Here is a 24771-nt window from a genome sequence, read left to right on the forward strand (position 1 = left end):
AGGTACTTTAAATCATCTTATAGGTGTTTTCTCAGAGACTCTAGTTATTTGAGACAACTGCTTTTTCCACCTGCTGTGAAGAATGAGTTGCCTTTTGGACACTTAAATATTTCCATGCTGTGAAAGCAGCAGATTGAAAAGCAGATGAGAAAGTTCAAAGCCAAGGCTGAAAGTTCAGTTTCAACTTTTAGTTTTCTGACTTTTGTCACTTTGTGTCACAACCTAACTGTTGTTTTCACTTAAAGTTATTAATTAAGAAGTATCAAGTTTACCCATTCAAAATCGGTTATCTTTCTTCACAGCAAATGAAAGTGAATTTCATTCCTTTTAGTATCCTGTGTTAGATAATAATGGAGAGAATAATAGATTCCAGGGACCTTTGATCTACCATTACTGTAAAATAAAAATAAAACTTAATTTTTTTCTCCCACTGACCGTAATGATTTTAACCTTGTGTACTGATTTGAATGGGCTTGTGGGGGCAGAGTCTTAAATGAGACACAAATGAAGGAAAAATTGCTAATGCTGCCACTGTATATCTAATGAGCACTGTGTAATAAACCATAACCTCTTCAACATTTCTGTGGAAAATGGTGTGATTATTTTGGATGGCTGGCCCTCTGTGTATGGCTCATTACCATCTGGCATAATGTGTATTGATATAGCCTGTAATTGTCAACTCTTATTTGACATGCTGGCTTTAATAAATGTGACTTGCATGACTAGAACCTCCTAATGGTTATATGGAAAACGGTAATTAAATAAAATATGTATACTTATGTAAAATACACACCCTTATATCCATAAAATAATTTTGTAGAAGGTCTCTGTTTTTCTTTATCTCCTGTTCTTAGTGGGAATATTTCTATGTATTCCCAGGTTAGTACTGCATTGCCAGTGTGAATACGTAAATATGTGAAGACAAACATGAATCTTGAAAGTATGTTGTTTCCTCTTGCAGAACTTGCTTCAAATACATTTTGAAATATTTATTTTCTGTGCAATCTAAGACAGAATTAATATACCTGCCATAATAGAACGGGTTCCCTGCCTGATGGTGGCTTTGTGTGCTCCTGCACTGGGAATGGAGGTAACTCTAATGGGCCGAATGGCTCTGGTTTTGGTGTTTCTCCTGAAGAAGGTGGCTGAAATAAATGCCTTTGAAATAAATGCCTTAGTGCTGAAAGTATTTATACCTCCTTAAAGGAAAATGGGCTTCTGGCCAATGTAAGTTTTCAGATAGAGGGACCAACATATGCTGCTAAATCTAGTCATCTTCTGTTTATTGTCTGAAAAGGTACCTTTCTTTACTGTCACTGTTCATTCATATATGAATAACTAAGAAATATTCTGGTAGGCTTACCAGAATACCTGACAAAACATGGGATTCTCCCAACTTTAATAAATTTTAATATTTGTGCAATGGGTGTTCATCAGGTGTTACCTTCAATGGCACTGTTGATAGAGAATCCATTGTTGCTCTTTGTAAGAGATTTTGGAAAGTGCCTTCCCTTTATTCTTTTTGGATTTCCTTAGGTTCAGGCAATTGGATCTTATTTTATGTTTGCTTGATAATCAGTATATTCTGTTGACTTTGTTTTCTGTAATGTAGATGCTTAAACTTTCTTTGAATATCTGTGACCAAATCTACTGATTTAATATTGCCTTTCTCCATGCATAAAATAGCTTTTATTCCTCACTTCAACTGTTTTTCTTTGCTTTGATTGTTAGGACAAAAACATTGGGAAGTCATACTTTCTCAAATTCTTATTGACTGAAGTTTTCAAGTGATAATTTTTACTGGCATTAGAAACTCAGGGTTAACAGAGACACTACTTTTGCTAATATTCTTCCCTTAAATCATCTGTGGATCCTACTGGTCTATTTGACCACAGTCACATTCTGTATCTTAGCTGATTATCTCAGATGACCTGTTCCTTTACCTTCCTTCCACCCTTTTCCAAACTTCAGGTGCTTTCTTCTTGAAAGAGTCTCTAGTCCTGCATATCTGTGGTCTGCATTGAGATCTTTTGATTGATCTTTTTTTTTTTTCGCATTGCCTATTTAAACTTGAGTAAAGCATATTGAACCAGCTCAGTTGAATCTGTATTGAGGATGATTCACGCTCTTTGCTGTTTATTAGCAAAGAGATTATTCCTTTTCTGTTCCATTGTCTCCTGAGTGTAAGTTCTCTGGACGTGCTAACTGTAAAATCTTACCCACTGCTGCTGTCTGCGACCAATATTCACTTCTGGGCTAAGAGATATAAACACCTGATTGTATAATATGCTGCTTAAAATATAACAAGTTTTCTACAGTGCCTTGCCTTTATGCAGTTTTGTTTCTGCCTAATCTTACATAATGGACCAATGCAGTTCTTAAAGTTGTTCTTGGTTTTGAGGCTTTTTTAGTATATCCGTTTTTAAATTGCTGTTGCTCAGTTCCCTCTCCATCTCTACATTTTCCCATCCAGTCCTTTATCAATTTTCTTCCTTGCTTAGTTTCTGTGGTTTGTGTTTGTTCCTATCAGTTTGTCTAAGCTGAGGGAAGGAATTATAGCTGATTCAGCTTTGTCTAGGCCATGATTTTTTTGCTTTTTGTTTTATTTTTTTTTTAATCAGCTTAGTCTTTTTAATTGTGGATTTATGCCTCTTTGGTCATATAGCAAAATATTCATAAGGAGTTTCCAAAAAGTATTCATATTTTTCTTTTTCATTTATGTAACTGTTTTAACTTGTTTTATCATTGAAAATATTGCTCATGTATAAGATATGCCTGTGAATATTATCTGTCATATTTATAAAGAATGTTTGTATATTGGTTTAGATTATACTGTTTTCATATAACACATGTATTGAACTCACGTTCACTTGTACCTAAATTTTTCTGATATGAGGTCTTTGTTGCAAATTGAATCTTTACTCTAGAGAATTCAGGTTAAATGCAACATTTCTTGAGCTAGCAAAATTCCTTTTAGAAATTCAACCTAGTGTCAGTACATTGTCAATATACCTACGTATTGCCAATATACATTATTGCATGAGCATACTGAACACTGAATATCTGCATCATTATTTACAAAATGAGAGAAGTAGGTTTCTGAGGAAGTAAACATCTTAGCTCGTGCTATTACTTGATGAAGTACTTAATATAGTCTACATAGCTGTTCATATAGTCCGTAGCAGATACCAACTGGAATTTCAACCTGCCTTTTATTAGAAGTTTAAATCTTGATAATTGCTTTATAAAAACACAATATTGCATTTGACAGCTTTACTTCATTTTGGAAATGTGACTCTTCCCATAGGGATAATCACTGATTTTAAAATGTGATTATGATATGTGATTGTATAAGTTTAACAATATGCTTATAAATTAGTAGTTCTAAATTTTATTATTGATTTTTAGCATCAATGTTCAAGTAATACAAGAAGTCTTTTTCCAGATAACTTACTAACTTTTTCTTTCTATCTTTAGGTGAACACTCATGGTTTTTCCTTTGGTTTGATCAGTTAGGTTAAAGTAGCCATCCTTGCTTTAAAAAATAAAAAAGCCATAAAACCTAAGCTGTAAAGCTATTTTTTTTAACAATACTTATGTAAGTACTGGCTCATGTCTCAAGTCTGTTTCTTCTCTAGCAGTGTAGGAAGGATCTCTGAGAACAGGAAAAGTAATTGATATCTCCCTTTTTAACAGTTTCTAGTGCTTATGAAATCTGTAATAACTGAAATAAGATTCAAAGCTATTTAAGTTTCACATATCCTGGTTTGTGGGGATTAAAAAACATACCTACGCCTGCCACCACGTCTCACTGTTCTTTTAATACCTGTCCCTTGCAGAATGTCCTTTGTATCCTTCTTGCTAATGAAGTCCCAACATGACAAGATTTGTCTGTACAGCAAGTGCATCTGTGCATCTGGATTCTTAACCATGTCAGCCCAGCCCGCCTGCTCCTCACTGTTCACACAGCTGCATTGTCAATGGTGTCTGGATCTTGCTGTAGCTAGCTACTTCTTACTGAACAGGTTTCCTCCTGGTATTCCCTTCTTTATTGGTCCCAGCCTTCATGCCTTCCTCTGGGAACTGGAAAACACCAGTTTGACTTAGTGATTCTGGTGGTATTTTCCTTCTGGCTTTTCAGATTAACACTTTTTCCTTTTAAACTGAGCTTGAGGTAGTGATCCTTACCAGGTCTTTGTCTAGATTCTCTCACCTATTTTCCATAATTGATGCTTTTGTTTCCAGGCTGGGATTATTTTTCTTTTAGGCTGTGTAACTTGAAAGGGGAGTTGCCATGATGAGGCTCCCCAACCCAAGGACAATGTGCTATAGGTTGTGATCACTGTTCTTTGGCCACTGATGCTGATTATAGGAGTAAGCCAGACACAAGTTCAGCAGTTAGGGCTTCGTTTTGCTGGGGATGATGGTGCAAGTGTGGATTCTTGCAGTCTGGTACGGGTAGCTGGCTCCCAGGCTGGAGGGCTCCTGGCTACGCTATGGTGACAATGTGGTGGTGGCCGTGTTGGCACATCAGTGGCATTAGTCAGAAGCTGATACAAGTTGGTTCACTTGCATGTTGCTGTCTGGAGTACAAAGCGGAAATTGGTTGTTCTGTGGTAGCCCTAACAATGAAGCCAAGACCTGCAAAAACCCTTCTTCAAAATTCTTGCGCTAAGGAAGGGAACAGGACCCTGACTTCCAGTCAGGCTTTTCACTCTCCACTGCCAACCACCTACGGTGCTTCGGGAAACTGGATTGCCAAGTTCAAGTGAATATCTGCCCACTAAAAATCAGAAAACATTTTCAAGTCCTGTAATAGGCTGAGGGAAGATCTTACTAAGATAAGTTACAGAAAAGAACCTAAGCAATAATCAGTGGTGGGGGTGATAGAGAGTGAAAATGCAAGATCTTTTCAAAAATAACTTAAGAAAAATGCATGAAGGAGCATTGGTGCAAATTTTACTTCAAAAACTTTGTGATACTAGAAAGGGAATGAGATGAAAGAGGTAGGATATGTAGCCAGTTTAAGAGTAAACTGGTTGTTAGGAATGCAATCAAACAGCATATTCAACAAACTTCATAGACCTGATGTCTTTCAACTTGATTTATCCCTCAGGTGAAAGACACTCCTACTTCTTAGGACCAAGACAGAAGGAACCAGAGAGGTCTTGGTCTCTAACCTTGTTAAGGGATAGGAGTTGGTAGATGTTTTCTGCTTGTTAACAGATACATGAGTCATGGTAATGCAGTGAATAATTGGTGGTCTGCTCAATTCTGCTGCTTTAACCTGAAAGTTTTCCCTGTTTGTAAAATCACGGCATCTGCCATACATGTTGACTGGCCTAAACACCTGTCCCTCTGCCATTTAATTTCTTATAAAAGAGAGACTATATATACAGAAGATGGGAATGAGACTTTCCATCGCTATGATGCTATTTGTTACTCACTATGCATTGTTCTTCTAATCATGGTTTATTAACCATGGCATTGACTTTGATAGGTGAATGGGAAAAGGAACTGTAAAAATCACTGCCCTATCTTGCTCTAATTGAACTATCTTGGTGCAGCACCAGCTAGTACCAAGAGCATACAGGATCAACTTGAATGTAGTTTAAGCACCTTCTTGTCTTCATAGAACTTTTCTTTCTGTTCATTGTTCAAAAAAAGTAAAATCAGATACCAAATGCTGCCCAAATATATAGTCAGTACCTGAAATAATTACTTTAATTCTCTAGTTAATGTTTTTTCATATGTAATTTTCCATTAAAGACACAATTTCTTTTTATTTCAAATTCATAAGTATGTGTATATAAAGATTATTATAGTTGTCACTGAAATGGAATGGATGCTGATACTTCTAAAATTTTTTTAAAGTCTTGAATGTAAGGCTTTTCATCTAAATCAATCCTTTTTGTATTGAAGGGAATCTATTGAATTGACAATCACAAAGAAAATATTCAAATCTTGAGTGTGTACTGTTAGTCACTTTAATTCAAAGCTTCAATTATAAGAGTTCTTAAAGAATTTTTGATCTATCAGTTTCATTATCTTTGTTCATCGTAGTTGCCTCAAAAATTTTCAAATATAGTTTTTAGTGGCTAATTTTAAGTCTTTGGCCAGTTTCTGTGAAATATTATGTCTAAAAATGACATTTTAAATTATTAAATATTCCTTTGCATAGCTTGTTATCCCTTGAGAAGCCTGGTATGGTTCTGATGGTTAGCTGATAATGAAAGGTGTACTAACTCAAGTTCAGTACAACTGTACTATTTAAAATGTCTCTTTTATCATACGTTTTACAGAATCCTATTATTTCTTTTTAGAGTAGGACTTGAAATTAGGAACTTTGGTGGTGGTTTGCAGGGAATTCTTGCTTCAGAGGTGAAAGGTGTGGAAGTGTGTTAGCATTTGGTGATAAAGCTTTCCTGATTCTTAGCACGCTTCCATTTAGGAACTTTGTGTGTTTAGAAATGTTGATTCTTTTCTCAGTACTACCTTGTACCAAGGTAAGTACAGGTAATTATTGCGGCAGCCACTTCTTTTTTTTGTGACTGTGGGCTCTGGTGTGACAACAGGATGGAGGCAGTCAGAGTTTGTCATCTCATTGCCCTCTTTATAAGTCCAGTATTGCTAAAACATTAATTTTTTTGTATGTTGGGATTGGCTGCTTTCAAATATGAAATTATTGAATCACTGAATTGTATTCAGATGGAGAAAGCTGTGTATAGTATTTCTTCAGCTATTTAGCAGCAATTTCATAACAGTAGTGTTTATTCATTAGATACTGGTCTTTACAAAGTCATGTCAAGGATCCTCCTGTATCTGCGGCATTGTGCACTTGTTATTGTGCCTGGGTATTCTAGGGATTATCACAAAAAGCATTAAAAAATGCATTGCCTGGGATTTCTGCAATAGCATTGATTCTTGTATTTTTAGTCTGCTAGGGAGAGAGAGTGGAAAAGCAGTATATAATATCAGAATTACACATAGATTATCTGCCTAATATTATTCTTGTTAGCACAAATAATGTGAATACTATTTGAAGAACAAACGGATTATAGAAAAGGAAATGAAAACATCCAGATCCTGAGCATGTGGAAAGCATGACACTGATGTATTTGTGTAACCTTTTCATGAAGAGTGATGCTGAAGTCAAAGACGGGATTTTGATTTCCTTCATTAAGAGCTTATTAAATGAAGAAATAGGACAGTCGTTGTTTTGCTTCAGTAGTTGGGGGTCACGGAGGCGGGCCTGGTCTCCTCAGGATATTAATGCCTGCTTTCAGCTGGGGGAAATGAGCCGTCGCCTGAGTTAGCTGCAGCTTTATGTGCTCGTCACTAGGGATCCCCATATGTCCTGGGATCTGCGGCAGTCGGAAATGGCAGAGCGCGGCAGCGGGGAGCAGAGGGCTCTCATTGCTATTCATAACAGGTAGCTCGGCTCAATCTGCCCAGAGCAAGTCTGTTTAATGTTGATCAGCTGTCCATCTGATAAACCGAATTGATACGGACATTTCCTCCAAGGGCTGCCCTGACAATGACAGCGGGAGTATCGGGATGTCTTGTTAGTCTTTTTCTCCGAGCTTGAAAATTTATTAACCCTTTGTTAGAGCCGAGCCAAGCATGATTACAATATTGTGACTGGGTTGTGTGAGTTTCTCCCTCGCGTCTTTGAAACGCAGCCTCAACCTTCAGATTTATTGTCTACGTGGAGAATGACTGTTTGGTTTTTGAATTGTTTTTGTCTGCATGGAGCCAACAATCTGTGAATTATAAAGGCTGCTTCGTTTTTTTGTGCATGGCAAAATACATCAGGAATCTCTATTTATCCTCTCCCTCCAGCTCCTCTGCCTTTTGTGTGCTGCCCAGGCCATGTGACCGCTAATTGGCACCAACCACTGCCCTGAAACAGTTGCTGCTGGGACTGTTCACTGTTCACAGGTCACATATATTTGGGGCAGCAGGTTACTTTAGATTAATATGGTTTGGAGCAGTTGGAGCACATTTGCACTGTCCAGAGGAAACAGAATTAATTTGCTCAGCACTGTGCTAGTACTGAGGCAGAATCTAACCTGAGCATGTACCAGCAGGTATCTTTGTATGTGAAGGTGTGGATCAGTTTGGTCACTCAATGAATCACTGCTTGGCCACTTCTGAATAAGCACAGAGAACATAACATGCCTTTGTACTGTGTTGTAAATAATTAGAACTTTAAGGCCTTTAGTCATCTGTTTAGTTGAGGGCATGGAATGCATTTTGCTCATATGTGAAATCTCCATGGCAGAAAGGGAACTGCTTGAGTCAGAGAAGATGTCAACGTGCTGGAGGTTTTGTAAGAATGAGTCCTGTGTGTATCTAGCATTAAAAGGATGCTCCAGTGCATTGCTCTGTCTCCCCCTGCCCCTGCTCAGTTATTTTGTCTGTTCAACACCCCATTGTTGTTCTGAGCTAAGGTGACATCTCTGGGCTTCTTAGAGCGACAGTCACTTTTGAGGGCTACAGGGTTGAATTGTGGGAGGATGGGGGGAGGAGAGAGCTGTGCTACTGAGTTTTTTCTTGCCTTTTCCAAAAAATTAAAATAGAGAGCAAGCCTTTATGGAATAATCTCTGTGGCAAGCCTCTCAAAGGGATTTGTAACCCCTAAACCCAGAATGTATTACGCTATGTGTTGGAGTAAGAAGTGATTTGTAAACCTATCCAATAAAATTGGCCCCTTTGCTAGACAGTCACCTTTGCTGCTTCTGACTAAAACCACCAGTGAAATATCATTAGTACACATTCAACTGTTTTTCCTCTCCTGCCTGAACCCATCCCCTTTGGTAGTATTGAACTGCAAGGTATTCTGTTATTAATTTAACTCTAATTTGAGCAGTCATTGACTGCAGCATTTTTACATTGTTTGGATTGGCTTGCTCAGGACTTCCCTGCTGATATGTCCTTTGTTTCTTTCCATCATTGCTTTCTGCTTGGCATTTTCTTCATGTCAGTGTCCCTCAAGCTTCTGGTAGACAAAACAGAAAAAAGAAAGCACCATGAGAACTATATTGATTATTTTGCTTTATTTTGTGAAAGAATTCAAACAAAGGGCAGCATTCTCCCAAGTGGAGCCTGTGGTACCTGTGGTTTGCCTGGAAATACTTAGTGACAGTTCTCTGTGTTTAACACCTCCTGGCTGTGGCTTCTAGAAGTACATAGAAGAGCTACATGATAATTAATAAAATACCTGTTTAGCACATGTGGTTGTTTGGTTATTTTCACTAAGAAATCTCTGTTCTATTCATAGCATCAAACATAATTGTGCTTTTTTTTTTTCCTTCAGTCAAAGAAGTCTGGCTGAGATTACGGAGCTGATCCATACTGCCTTTCTGGTACATCGTGGCATAGTAAACATTGGTGAGCTCAAGTCCTGTGATGGCCCACTGAAGGATATGCAGTTTGGGAATAAAATGGCTGTTTTGAGTGGAGATTTTCTTCTAGCAAATGCTTGTACAAGCCTTGCACAGTTGCAGAATACCAAGGTAAAAAGAAAAAAATTCTTCTACTGCCAAAGCAAGTAAATATTAGCAAGTATTTTGAAAGAGAGGCTCCCTAAAAAATCAGCAGTTATGTGTGTATATGTGAAGCATCATTTAAAAATCAGCAGGCTTACCATTATGATTGTAAATCTGGGAGGCTGCTGCTGTGAACATGTTTAACAGTCTCCTATGGAATTACTGTGATGATGTCTTTAGTATACGTTCTGAAGCATTGTTGTAATGGATGGGTGGTCAATTTGGTGGATTTAAGGCATATGCAGTGGCATCTTCATGGCATGTCAGTCTACAACACCTCTGGTAAACTCCCAGCTGAAGACATGTTTGATTTGTTATTTTCTTTTACTTTGTGAAAGGTTTTCTGTCTTAGATAATTTGGGGAGCAAAAAGCTTTACTGCTTTGTCTCAGGTGACTTTTTCTTTTTAATATTGTTAGGGATGTGGATGCACCTGAATACTGGATTGCCTTACTAATGTGGATGTACTGGCTTCTAAAGGACAGCTGCAATCCAACTGCTTAGCCAAACCATTTGAAACTTTACAGGGAGATGTTTTTGCTGAGAAACAAGTTGTGTATATGTATTATCTTAGAAAATGAAACTGATGGAGATATTGAGATCCTCTCTCTAGTCAGTTCTTCTTTTCGCCAGATAGGATCAGCTACACAAAATCATGCTTGGACTCACATTTATCTAGCTTGTGCTTAAAACCTCCAGTGGTGGAGAGGGATTTCTGGGCATCCCTGTGCCAGCCTAGTGTAACACCTCACTGCATGTATGGCTGAAGAGCTAAGTGTGCCATTCCAATGGAAACAGGAAACAGTACGTTTTGCAGAGGCGCTTTTCATACATTTGAAGATTGCTGCCATGTTGTTATGTAAAATAAATGTCATGGGCAATTGTCAATAATCAGCATTGTTGTAATTGTCAGCCTAAGTGTTCTATTTTTTTTGGATTCTCATGTAAAATCTCCTTGTGGTAGTTGAGTATTTCTGTGCTCCTTTGATCATGAGTATGACAGTTTCTCTTAGAAGTAGTGTCGTTTTCTAACACAGAGCTGAGATTCCAGACAAGAGACAGAAAATTAGATGTCAATCTACTGGAATAGTGTGTTAAGCCATTATGGTGCTAACTTGTAGTAAGTATTAGGAAAAATAGTTTAAATAGTGCACACCATAAACAAAATGGGGTGTAATCGATTTTAGTGATTATTATTAATTTCTATCAGTCCCTTTTTTTTTTAGTACCCTGTAAGTTTCTTAAGACAGACCAAAGGATTTAACCCTACATCAATTTTCTGTTTCAACATAAGAGGAAACTTATAAAATGTAGCAACTATTACTTTGCATTTAGTACATCATTAAGTATTGCAGCAGGAATGTATAATCCCTGAAGACTTGCCAGGAAGCAAGCCTACAGTGAAATGAAGCACAAGTGCAAAGAAATACTTTTTTTTTTTTAAGCAATCATTATACTGCATGTTGGAAAATTCTGCCAAAACATTTTAGCACTTTTTTTCAATTTTCTGACATCTAAATACTTTCATAGCTTCTACATACGATAAGTGGGATGCCATTATGGAAACTGATTGACTTAGTAAATTATTCTTTTTCATACGTCTAACCCTACTAGCAAAGTTAGAAAAATTGAAATACAAGCTATAGAAATCTCTTGACAGGTGCAATGATTTAAACATACTGTATTTATTCTTTTGTAAATGATGAATTTTCAAATCTGGCATCTGTTTTTTAGCAGTGTGAAATAACTGTGACTTTTTTCCTTCATAATGTTTTGTGTTCTTTGATGTAAAAAGTAAAAATCACAGTACTGCTTTTTTTGCTGGCATTTAGCAAATTGGCTAATGAAATGAGCAGCATTTTATCATGCATGGTACTGACCATGGTAGCCATAACCTCCATAGACATGCATAGCTATTGTGTAGACCAGAATTTAAATTAAAGGGAGTTTTTACATAACTGAACTCACTGCTACCAGGATAATTTTATTGTCTGTTAAATTCTTCTGAGCGTGTGTATGATGCATTTATCTCTCTGCTTCTCTCAAGGCTGACAATTAGACGTGAAATTCTGTAGTCATAATGAAATGCAGAGCTATTTTATAATTGCCAAGGGTAAAATTAGCAAAGTCAATTATTTTCCCTTAGGCTTTTCCCTGTAGATATTAAAAGGCTGCAAGGTAATTGCCTTAGGTAACACTTTGATTTTTAAATAACATTAAATATAGGAATTGTTGTTGTTAATTCGTAGTAATTTTCCTCTTCTTGCTACTGTTATAGAATATTACTGTAATGATGTTAACAAGAATCCAGGCTCAAGGTTTGTGTTTTTGGGGTTTCTTTTAAACTAGTGCTCATATCTCTCATTAGTTTGCTAAAGGTATGCCAAAGAAGGTTTTGGGGTGGTGTTTTGGGTTTTATGGTTTTTATGGTTTGGGGTTTATGGGTTTTATGGATCTCTGAGGTACAACGATTGCTAGATTGCTTTAACTGTCAGTCAGAAAGCCTCCTGTAAGGTAAACTCTGCTGTTGTGCTACTGAAAAATCATTGCAAATTTTGTTTTTTGAACACATAATAATTCAGAAGAAAGCATTCTCATTTTCTGTTTTATGAAATCATGGCACATTAATTATGAATACAAAGTTGGTATCATCTGAGGCTTAAAATATTGAAGGGCAGATGCGAGTGCTACATTTTTGTAATCATTGCAAAATTCTACATCTTTTAAGTTAATAAAAACTGTTGAAAATGAGCACTAATTTCTTCAAAAGCCTTTACAGTACAAAGCATTAGATTGATCAGATCAGATGTGTTAACAATTCTTTTGTACATTCACATTAACTTTTTGATCACCTTATATAAACTAACCTTTTGGATGGTGGCTCTTGGCCTGCTGATTGCAGTGATAAATCATGTTGTTGATTGAAAATTATATGGATAAAACCTTACTTCAGAACTCCATCCTGTAGCAGATTGTTTATTGCTAATCCATGGATTTTAGAACAGAATTGAGCCCAAAGATGAATTGGGTTGGGATCTTTTAGTAGTTGTTATTTCAGCGGTGGAATGGTGAACCTTTGGCAAGGAAGGGCATGTTTGTGTTTTGCTACTTAACTAACAATGCAGTAATGTGTGATGATGTGCTGACTTAATGAATTAGGGTGTGTTTATATGGGATGACAGGGTTATTTTGATAGGTTTTCTCATTTTGAGGTTGCAATGCTCTCATACTAGGATCGTGATAAGATATATGCAATATATGTGTGGAAGTCATTGTAAACGTGTAGGTGTGGGAGTGATGGAAAAGTAAATTATGTTTGCCTAACAAAATAGGGTACCTCCCAGCTATCCTGTGGGATATGTGACCATAAGCAGTTTTAAATATATGTGCTAATAAATTATTAAGAAGCGTAAAACGATCTCTTTAATGGGTGGTTCTTTCTTGCCATCTGAAGACAGTATGTCTTTAACATTTGTTATCTTGCTTTGCCTAGCCAAGGATGTGGGGATGAAACTGCTAAAAGCAGATCTTTTGAATACAAGTCCCTCTTTGGTAAACAAAGAGTGATAGTTTTGTCTTTGATTTCTGCTTAAGTAACCTCCACTTCCTATAATATTTTTAGGCTGGCATTCAGATGCAAACATAGCAAAAGTAACAAACATTAATTGGCATTTTTGTCACCTGTCACGTGGATGTGGGATATGGGCATTTTACCACAAGTGATATATGGATACTGACCATGATATTATCAAATAATGTGCTTTTCAGTGTTTGTAACAGAGACGTTGGAAGAAGTCTGTCACAGCATTAAAGCTGGTGCTTCCTTGAGCATCTGAATCCTCAGTTGTCATACGAAACTATAGAGGAGGTGCTGAAAAGACATAATTAAAACCGATTTTGATGCTCTTACAGTCTAAAGAGAGTGATGCATAGAACTTTAGCAGGCTGAAATGGTGCATTTTAGTGCAATGCCTAGAAAATTATAATCTGCAAATGCATTTCTTGTAACTTCATAAACTGATAAGAGGGCAACCTTTGTATTTAAAGAAAGAAAACCCACAAACCAGCCAAACAACCAAAACCAAAACCCAACATATACAAAACAAAAAAAAATTAAACCTCCCCAAAAGAAGAAAAAGCCTATCCCAAAAACCTGAAGTATGTGTTATGGTAGTGTTCTCTGTAGTTCTTACTGAAATCTTAAGAATTGACTCAATTTTCCCCACTGTAATTCAGTAAATTCTTCTTGAAATGATTAAACTCTTCACAGAAACACTTCAAAATCTACAGGCTGAAAGCTTAGAATTTAAGATTTAAGAATCTTGTCTGTCAATGCAGAGCTCTGCCAGAAGACCGCATTGTAGAGCATTCTTTTATTAAGTATTATTTGTTCATAAATAAACAGTAGCACAGATGTAGTACTTACATAGTGGATCCATTTCCTTATGTTAAGTTTATGTATTCCTAAAGGCATAAGTGTGTTGTTTATCAAATAAGCCTTGTGTTTACATAAACATCAATAAGTTACTAATTTAAGTCCTCCTATGTCTTCCTGTTGCAACCACCTGAAGGTGCCCTGCACTTCAGATAAGAACTGTTTATCATGAACTATGGCTTCTACTTCTGTAGCATCAATTGTGGTCCTATGGGAAAGGCTCAGTTTGGAACTTAAGCAACCTAGTTGTCCAGTGCAGGATATGGAGAATATCCTCTTTCTGAAATTATGCCAGTTGCTCTTTTGATGTAAATTGACATTTTTGAGCATTGGCAAACAAGCCAGGTTAGAATCTACAATTTTAATTTTTACGTGTCATTTAACAAAGGTGTTACTTGGATCAGACTTTTTCTTTCCCTGAATGATGTCAAGAGAAGAACATAAACTTGTAAAAAAAAAAAAAAAAAATCAAGAATCTGCCAAGAAATACCCTTTTAAAATGGAAACTAAATGTTAATAGTTGCCAGTGTAAAGGCAACCATTAGCAGCTACGGACTTGTAATAGATTCGAATTATCATCCCTCAGAACAGTGCATTTTGTTTGAGGTAAGTAGAAGGTCCTCCTTCTTAAATGTAGTGGAGATGAGTTATTTTCAGAGCAATGAAATTATTATTATTATTTTAAATAACAAATTATTATTATTTTGAAAAAGAGATTCTTCTTTGTTATCTCTAGTGGAAGATTTGAACCATAAATATATGCTAAGTATGTTTACAGCATATATTTTTATTATGTTTTACATAACATAAACAGAGAACTCTATAACCTGAATTTTCCTACTGGGATTCAGTAGCTTTATTGATCAGAGAAAGCAGGATGAAAAAATCATGGAGAAACATTGAGAACCAGAAGTAATGTGTTTGCTCCTAATTACAGTATTCATATAGAAAACTGAAGCTGGTGATAAAACCATTTTTGAATCTTTTATATATTTTTAATTGTTTTTAACTTTTTGTCTTGCTCATATATCGACTTTCTTTTTCTTCCCTAGAATAAGCTGCCGTTGGAGATGAGTATCTTTAAAATTATCAGCTTACAGAGCAGCTGGGTGACAGGAATTTGGTGAAAAGCAGAGATCAGATTGGATCAAATTAGATTAAGAGACAGTTTATAAAGTTTGATAGTGATGTTGTCTTCTTGAGGGGAAAAAAAAAGAAGAAAAAAAACCCTTCAGATTTTTATGTAGAGAGCTGATTAAAGCACTTTTCTGAAGCACTTTATCATGTCTGTCTTGGTGTACCTTCCCCTGAGGCACTGTTTGATGATGATGTACTGGACAAGATAGGGAGTAGGATAGTATCTATATTGTTGAGTGTTTTTGTTTTAATTTAGTATTTTAGAGTGCCACAGGGGCATGTCTCAAAACCAGACACTACTGGAAAATATAGGTAAGTTTAAAGAGCTCTGAACTGATTTATGGAAAAGTACACTTAAGAAACACTGCTTTGTCTGGGTACTGGAGGGGGAGAAGAAAACCAAGAAAGAAGTCTAATGTTTTTGAACCTTTAAACTAATGGGAGATGACACAGGGCAACACAGCTAACATGTCTGAATTATTACATAATAAAGCTTTTCCTTAGGTAACCCTAAATAATATTTTAAGATACAGAACTGCTTGAGATACATACTGAATATTGTCATACAACTTAGCATAGCTTTTACTGGAGAATGCAAACACACTCTTAAGTACTGAGAAATACATAATAATTGATAATTATGTATTAATCATAATGAAGAAAAGTGTTATTTGTTATAATTATTATATTTAGATGGCACCAAAATGTACTAATTTACATACCCTTTGAGAGGTAAAATTAGATTTCATTTAGTGTAAAGTAAAACATAAGAGATGGTAATTGAAACAAACTTCGTGTTTATTTAATGGACATGTATTGCTTTTTCTTCCAAATGTTCTCAAACACTGGATTTTTAATAAGATTTATTTACTGAAGTTTTATTGACAATCACGTGAAATTGCTTTGGAAGGAAAAAGGCAATTTTTATAGTAGTTGATGAAAGTATTGAACCATTAGGAGGGGAAAAATCTTTTGTGTTAAAAGATAAAAGGTTAAAATCCAATGGAATCAGTACCTGGTAATCAAATTTTTCTACTACTGCTGTAAAACTTTTGTCGAGCATTTCTGCTGTCCTTAGAGGCAACAACTTTTATGATATTGATGATGACGATAAAACTGTGGAATGATGCTAGTGAGTCTCCTAATTACTGCATTGTACTCTTCTCATTGGTTCTTTTGATGCTTGTGTCTGCTGAACAGTTTGTTGGCAAGTGCATCTTTTGCCTTGTTCTCAAGAAGTAGCCCCTAAAATAACACCTGAGCAAATGAAGTATTCCGTTTTCTGAATATTCCACAAGTTATTTTCTATTTCACATTTGCTATGTATAACCAGTAATATGATTAATATTTGTAAAAATTCATTACCTTAATGGCTCTGGTTATATTTTTGAAAAGTAATCTTTTAGAGAAGTTAAATTAGAGGATTAGGTGACACAGCTTATTAACTTATTAATTCAATTAAAATTCTAAAAATTAGACTTAATCTGTAATTGTGATGTTAGAAACAGTCTCCTTTTAGATCAGTAAGAGTCCTGTTGCATTGCAATGAATGCCAGTTTGGAGATTAAAACTGCTTAACTTTGCCTTCATTCCTAATCACTGCATTCCTCAAACAGATTTATCCTTTACCTTAGTGGCCTTTTGCACCTGTACTGGTTTTTAAAGCTAATGCTCATGTTAAGCTTTCCCAAAGTTAGACCCATGGGGGTTAGTATATGACTGCATGGAAAGAGTATATTTTTCTGATTCTTGGCCATGGCACTACTGGAAAATTTTATGTCTAGATTTCAATCTGTTTTCTGTCCTCCCACTTCTGCATGAAAAAATACTTCTAAAAAGAAAGAGTGATTTCTGCCACTTCCCTCATGGATGTCTGTGACTTACAAACAGTACCTTGTAGCAGAATGATTGCTGCAGAACATGGAAATACTAAAGCTGAGACTGATAGCAGAATATGTCATCATAGGTATGGTTGTACCATCAAGTCTAGATTCAAGTCTTTCCCAAAAATACACTGCAAGAATATTTTTAAAGCATCAAGGCATGGTGCTGTTGAGAACAGAATAGTGAGTGTTTGAGATTCTGCCTCAGTGTCACATTGACCAAGTGACTGAGAGTCTCAGGAAGTTTTCCATTCAGTTCTGATAAATTTTCAGTGGTCTACCAAAGATCTTTACACCAATTTGCACAAAGTCCATGCAATATTCTTGCCTCTGAATCATCTCACTAACAATTTCCTCAACTTACATCTGAATTCACCTTCTTCATAGTAGCAATCAGACATGTCCTTCTGCTTCTCTGGTCTGCCCAGCAGACCGAAGTCAATGTTTACTGGTGGAGTTCATTAACCAAATACCTGTCATTATTCCAGGTAAATATTGTCTTCCTCTGAGATAAACTGCACAGCTGCTTCTAACACCTGGTTTAGTAATTCTTTGTCTTACAGAACTGCTGTTTGCCTCGTAATTAACAGAATGGTCTTGAAAATACAGATATGCCATCTACATGAAAGAGAGGGCTTTTCAGATATGACTAAACATCAATGAAGATAAAAATGAAAGAAATTGAAGAAAGGCTGAATCTGATGAAAGTCAAAGGTCATTCAACATCTCAAGACAATCACTAATGAGTTCTGGGTAGTTGGGGTCTGTTCCTCTTACATTTGCTCCCTTAATATACAGCACTGAATTGGCAGTTGTCTAGTGGTGAACACAAATACTTCAAGAGTCAGAAATATTTACATGCTTGAGATATATATGTGCATATTAAATATGTGCATGTATATATATATGTATGTGTGTATATATATATATTTAATTGAATGGTGAAGCCAAATTTTGGAATTTTTCTTTTTTTCTAAAGTCAACACCCTCACTTTTCAGAAAAATTGCCTTTGAAAGATTTAAGACAAACATTAAAAAGTGTCTAGATTTAATATTTCTGTGACTGTTAACAAGAATATGTATCCAAGATCAGTGCCAGAATATGTAGCAAATAGATATTCAAAAGAGAACAAAATTTATTCTAAGAAATTGAAGCAATGAAAACTTCTGAGTATATGATGTTTTTTTCTGCATGAGATGCATACTGTGGGAAAGGGCTCTCAAGAGCCAGCAGTTCTCCTACTTCATTCACCACAGATATTGGCACTGCCTGCATTTCTTAAACAGAGATGTTTGTTACAGCTTTTTCTTTCACAGCTGTGAATAATCATCATGGAGGAATTCATTGCTAAATAGCTTTAGCCCTTACACAAATTATAAAATGAAAAAGAATTTTCACAGAAGAAGTATATGAAATGAGAGTACCGGTGAAATTTCTTCAACAAAAGCACTGGAAGAGGCTGCACAGGATTGAGTCACCATGCATAGAGGTCTTTAAAAGATGTGTAAATGTGATGCTTAGAGACATGGTTTAGCAGTGGACTTGACAGTCCTGGGCTTAGTTTGGACTTGGTGATCTTAAAGGTCTTTTCTAACCTAATGATTCTATGATTCTAAGGTGATGTCCTCCAGAAATGATATTTGCTATGTCAGTTTCATTCTCTTTATAGATGAAGAAGTGGAAGATTATAAGTTTTTTTTTCATGGCTTTATTCGAAATCTGTTTCTCAAACATAGTAAGATTACTATTGAGAGTGCATAGGAGGATAAAAAGCAATCAGATCTGTACTGGGTGAAATGTTGTCCCAATATTATCTGAAACAGACCTTTTTTGTGTGTGAGTATTTAATATATACTAACTTTCCTCTTTGGATGTGTAGGGTATTGGTTCTAGAGGTGGATTTTCATGACAAGGCAGTTAATATACAGTTTTATAGGACTGGATATTATAGTGGCTGGTATATAGTCAGCTGTACACCTGGAGTATGACTTCAACGGACAATACACTTTTAAAAAGTGAAAATATATTTTTTGTGATGATTTGGTTGCAATTCAGAGCTGTTAGCAATAGTGATAACAATTTAAGATTAGTTTGCATGGCCTTTCTTAGTCTCCCAAGAATGTAGCTATTTATAATAAGGAAATCTATTCCTAGTACAATCAGTAAACTTAACTCTTACTTAAGAGAGTATTTGTCACCAGCTCTGTAACCTTGACTGTATTATTTCAAAGATGAGGAAAGTTCTTACTGGTGCTGCAGATGTAAATAATATAAAATCAGCTGTGGTCCTCCTCCAGCAGCTGCTGGTGTTACAGAATGGTTGAGGCTGACAGGGATCTCTAGAGGTCATGCAGTCCAAAGCCCCCATTCAGGCAGGGTCGGCTAGAGACAGTTGCGCAGGATTACATCCAGACAGATTTTAAATATCTCCCAAAATGGAGACTGCAGCCCCTTTGGGCAACTTGATCCATTGTTGGATGCCCTCACAATAGACTGCTTTCCTGTATCCAGGTTGCACTTCATGTTTTCATTTGTGCCTGTTGCCTCATCCTATGAGTGGGCACTGTTGAGGAGAATTTGGTTCCCTCTTCTGCATTCCTTCCCATCAGGTGTTTATACCCATTGTACTGTAGGAGAGGCTAAAATCAATGGGCCATGTAAATAGGGCAATAGATTATATATCTTCCCTTCTCTTTTCACTGCTGTAAAGCTTGTCTTTAAAATGAACCTCTCCATGGTAAATTTTTTTGTAAAGGTGGCTTAACATCTGGAGTGGTTTCAGTGTAATAATATGGTAAAATGTATAAAATTTTAGCAGTAATATAAATGAGTTAATTGTATTTTTAATCAAAATGCTGATGTATTTGACTTCTTGTCAAGAATATTGAATTTCTCGATGGACTGTAACTGCTTGTTGATATCAGTGTTTTGAAATTCAACAGCATTTCACTTGGAGTCTAGAATCTGATTGCTGCTACCCCTGGTAAAGGAGGTTGTTGATTTTTTAGTTTAACAAACATCTGCAGCTTCATTAAGTTGATTCCATCTGTCAGATGCTAGATGGTCTTACTTCTGATTCACATTTGTTCAGGTACAGACTGTTTGAAGTAGTAAATGCTACTTGCAGGTACAGTTTGTGTTATTCACTTTAATCCTTAATTCATTTGTGAACATATCGCAGTTTAATGGTTGTCTGCAGCAGCGTGACCTGGAGCAGCATTTTATAACCATGCTCTCCTGTATTACTTATGGATGGGGAGGGGTTTATATCTACAGAACCCTGTAGTCACTATACCTTCTTTATCCCCTGTTTTATATAGAAGAAAGTTGTAATGAAATAACCCATCCAAAAGGGTCAAGCTGAAGCAGTCAGGTATTTCTCTAACCTGGGCCACTCAGCAACAGTTGTTGAGTACTTTAGTGCAAGGATCTGCTGCCATGGATCTGCAAAGGTATTATGAAACTGTGTAAGGTATCATGTGGAAGTAGACAAGGAAAATTATATTTCTTCTGTTGGTTATGTTGTCCTTAAGGAAAATTACTGAATTATGCACTAAATTTCTTTACACTGATGAAATCCAATTCTGTAGGTAGTGCTGCATCAGCATAAAAAGTGTAACTTAACACTGGTGAAAATCCCTAAGGCAGACTGACCTTAAGGTAGATATTTAACAGTATATAGCAATTTTCAAATTGACGGATGCTGATTATTTTTTATGTCTTAGAAACACCTTTTTAACAAGTAGTGGGGGTTGGGTGATTTGCAGCTTTGTTTTTTCTCGCCCCGGTCTCGGGCAGCTGGGGTGCCCAGCTAGTGGCGCTGCCTTTTGGTTGGGAGACTGGGGCTGCTGCGTGTACGGAGCTCTAAGGCTGAGCCTCCGTGTGGGTTTGCCGGATTACTAGCCGAGCGCTGAGAGGAGACAAAGGGGCGAGGGAGGCACACCTTGTCCTGTATGGCTGGAGAACGTTTATTTCCCGCATGGCCGCTGCCATGGCTGGAGCGGCGTCCCCTAGCATGCGCATGGTCAAAATGGCACCGACACAAAGGAGGCATGGGGTTATATAGGGGCCGGGCAGGTAGGGGCGGATCCCCCCTCGCCCAATGGGGACAGGCAACAGGGGAGTGACGTGGACTACGGCAGCCAATGGGAACATAACAGGGGTAGGTACAAGGTTCCGGGACAAATAGGAATACAGGGATGGGATAACTGACACAGAACCTTCAGGAATGAACAGGGGGTGGCTACAAGACTGACATGGGAATGCTCCTATGGCAGACAACCTGGAACGAACCATTGTGAGGGGAAAATGGGGGTACATGGACTAATAACATTTATTAAAACCCCTAACTGAACCAACCCAGCATGCAACATATCCCTGTTTTTTAATATATATAAAAGACAGCTGTTTAGACTTCTTTGCTGCTCGTGCAGTTGCCTCTTCTCTCAGCTTTTTCTTCTGTTGCTGTGACTGTGATGACTTGTAAATGGAGAGGGCTTGGCGATGGTGCTGGAGCTGGTTCCTCCCTGAGTATTTGGGGATAGGGGAACTGGGAAAACAACTTTATTGTAAACAGATGGGTTGGGAACACAAACGGACTGAGGCAGCTGAAAGGATTTTTTCCTTGGCTTTGGGGAAAAATTTTTTAAAGAGGTGTGGAATCCCCCTCTTCCTTGCGGTGCCTGCAGTTGGATGCAACTCCCTGGTTGGTGGGATCATTTGTTGCTTCCACAGGCACCTTATCGTCTCAACTCACTAACTGTCCTGGGGTGTATGGTTTAACATGTCTCTTGAGGACCCACTTGACTCCTGAAGGCGTGGATACGCAGGCAAATCCCCGTCCCCAGGTCAAAAGTGGGAATGGACCCTGGATTTCTTTAGAATCCGGATCCCTCACTAGCACTGGTGGCCACTCTTCTGGCCGAAGCTCCTGATTCTGCTTGAAATGCCTCAGTGCTGGCAGTTCTGGCCGGTCAAAAGAACAGTTTAGGAAACTGATGGTAAACAATGCCTTGCAGAGCCTCTCGTGCGGTGACAGCACTCGCACATATCCCTGCTGCCTTCGGAGAACCTGTTTTAATGTCTGATGAGTCCTTTCTATTATTGCCTGGCCGGTGGGGGAGTGAGGAATCCCAGTCTTATGTTGGACCCCCCATTCCTGCAGGAAGTATAAGCTGGACCATTGTCAGTTTTAATTGTGGCTGGGACCCCCAAGGTTTCAAACGTGTGTATGAGGTGTTTTCTCACGTCTGTGGCCCTCTCACCTATGTGGGCTGAGGCAAAAACTGCCCCTGAGATGGTGTCCATGGATACATGGACATTTCTGAATTTCCCAAATTCAGGGACCTTGGTGACATCCATTTGCCATACCTCACAATTGCGGAGACCTCTGGGATTCACACCTGCTCCCAGTGTTGGTAAGGCTGCCTCCTGACAGTTGGGGCATGAGGCCACAATTTCCCTGGCTTGGTCACACCGCAGATTGAACTGGCGTACCAGACCTGGAGCATTTTGATGGAACTGCTGATGGCGGAGCCTGGCCTGCTCAACTATGTTTGGCTGGCCTCCCAGCTGTACTGGGGCTGCCAGGGCGTCTGCTCTGCGGTTCCCCTCAGCAATAAAGCCTGGGAGATCCGTGTGTGATCTCACATGTACCACATAAAAGGGATGCTCGTGGTGAGAAACTAGGTGTACTAACTTTGCGAGCAAACTGAAGATGACCTGATTCGGGATGTCTTTTAAGACTGCATGATCTGCTCTTGATACTGCTCCAGTGACATACGCTGAGGCTGTCACCAGATTAAAAGGTTGGCTAAATCTCTCAAAAGCCCTCACCACGGCATCCAACTCAGCCACTTGTGGGGAACCTTCCACTATCTTAACATCTGTTTCCCACAGCTGAGTCTCCGGGTCCTTTCAAGTCACTGCTGACTTGTGGGACTTCCCTGACCCGTCTGTAAACACTGTCAGGGCTCTCAGTGGTCTTTTGCTTTGTAGTTCTTTTGGTAACAATTTGAACTCGGTGTTGTAGAGATGATGGCCAGGATGTCCAATCTGAATTTGGCCTGAGTAGCTATCTAGAGCGAACTGCAAATTTTCATTTTGTCTTAAAAGGTGTTCAAAGGTCTCTTTGGTCATCTTCCCTGTGGATGTTTTGATGGGAAGGTGGATATATGTGAAATCACACCCTGCTAATGAGCCCTGGCCTGCATGATGAGCTGTGCCATCAGCTCCTGCAGCCTGGTGATGCTCTTGGACTGTCTGTGGCCAAGGAACACCCACTCTATTATCAAGAGGAGGTCCCGTTGGCCCTTGTCCCACTGAAAAATCATCTCGTATAGATGGGGTAACTCACCTAGAACGATGAAGCGGAAAGGCAGCCCTGGTTGACAACGATGGGCCTGCCTGCTCACGATGGTGGTCTGGACCTTCTCAAGTGCTGCTCTGGCCTCCTGGGTCAGGGCTCTCGGGGAACCTAAACCTTCATCCCCCTCCCTTTCTGTTAACAAGTCAAAAAGGGAGGATAGATCCCTCTTGGTGAACCCCAGCCATGGCCTGATCCAATTTAAGGATCCGCACAGGCGCTGGAGGTCATTTAGCGTCTTAGGGTTGTTGTCTATATTAATTTGTTGAGGCCTGACTGTCCTGTTGTTAATTTCAAGGCCCAGATACTTCCAGGGTGGCAGCAACTGTACCTTTTCCTTTTGTAACTCAAATCCTGCCACCAACAAAGCCTTAATAGTGTCCTCTAGAGCGTCTTGTAGGATCACGCTGTCAGGGGCACAGACCAACACATCATCCATGTAGTGATAGAAAATACAGGATGTCCACTTGGCATGCACTGGGGACAGAACCTTGGTGACATACCACCGGCATATAGTTGGGGAACATTTGAGACCCTGTGGTAGTACCATCCAGTGGTAGCGTTTCACTGGGGCTTCTCTGTTGATGGAGGGCACAGAGAAAGCAAAGTGAGAAGCATTGTGCAGGTGGAGGGGAATTTGGAGAAAACAGTCCTTTATGTCAATTACAGCCAGATTGTAATTTTGGGGTACCATGGATGGAGATGGCATACCCGGTTGGAGGGAGCTCATGTCCTCGATAACATCATTGATTCTTCTCAAGTAATGGAGGAGTCGCCACCTGTCCTTCCCCGGTTTTTTAATAACAAACACTGGAGAGTTCCAGGGGCTGTTAGTTTCTACAATGTGGCCTTTTGCCAATTCCTCCTCCACGAGCTTTGTGAGCACCTGTAATTTCTGTTTACTCTGCCACTGCTGCGCCCAGATTGGCTTGTCTGTGAGCCATGTCAGTTTCTGTGTGGGGCGCTCCTCAGTGGCCACACCTAAAAATTCCAGGGTGCCTTGGAAATTCCAAATTGGAAATTCCAATTTGGCTCCCCACTGGGACATGGCGTCTCTCCCCCATAAGGTAAATTTGCTGTCAATCACAAACGGACGTACTGAGGCTAGCAGCCCGTTTGGACCCTTAATTTGGATGGGGTTTTTTTATTGTCTTGCAGCCTGAGGCCCACCTAGTCCTAAGACTGGCGTGGCCACGCTTTGCAGCTCCCATTGTGACAGCCACTTGTGCCGTGGAATGACCATCACATCTGCTCCTGTGTCCATCATCCCCTGGAGATGTATTGAGTGCCCCTTGCACTTAAGGCCGCACCATACGAGGGGTTTTTCCTCTCCCACCTTCCCAGCGTAAAAGGTTGAGAGTTCCAGATCATTACACAGAGCACGAGGAATAGGAATTGCCT

The 24771-nt window shown here is 38.5% G+C and overlaps 1 protein-coding gene across 3 annotated transcripts in view; it reads left to right on the forward strand.

The window, feature by feature from the left end:
- Nucleotides 1–24771, forward strand: part of PDSS2 (decaprenyl diphosphate synthase subunit 2) — a 118040-nt gene that overhangs the window by 59713 nt on the left and 33556 nt on the right. For all 3 annotated transcript variants that reach the window (XM_053939307.1, XM_053939308.1, XM_053939309.1), the window contains one exon: nt 9320–9518. In XM_053939307.1, the coding sequence (XP_053795282.1) occupies nt 9320–9518 (199 nt within the window). The remainder of the gene's footprint in view (nt 1–9319; nt 9519–24771) is intronic.

Source organism: Vidua chalybeata, chromosome 3 (assembly GCF_026979565.1).
Source record: "Vidua chalybeata isolate OUT-0048 chromosome 3, bVidCha1 merged haplotype, whole genome shotgun sequence".
Classification (NCBI taxonomy): domain Eukaryota; kingdom Metazoa; phylum Chordata; class Aves; order Passeriformes; family Viduidae; genus Vidua; species Vidua chalybeata.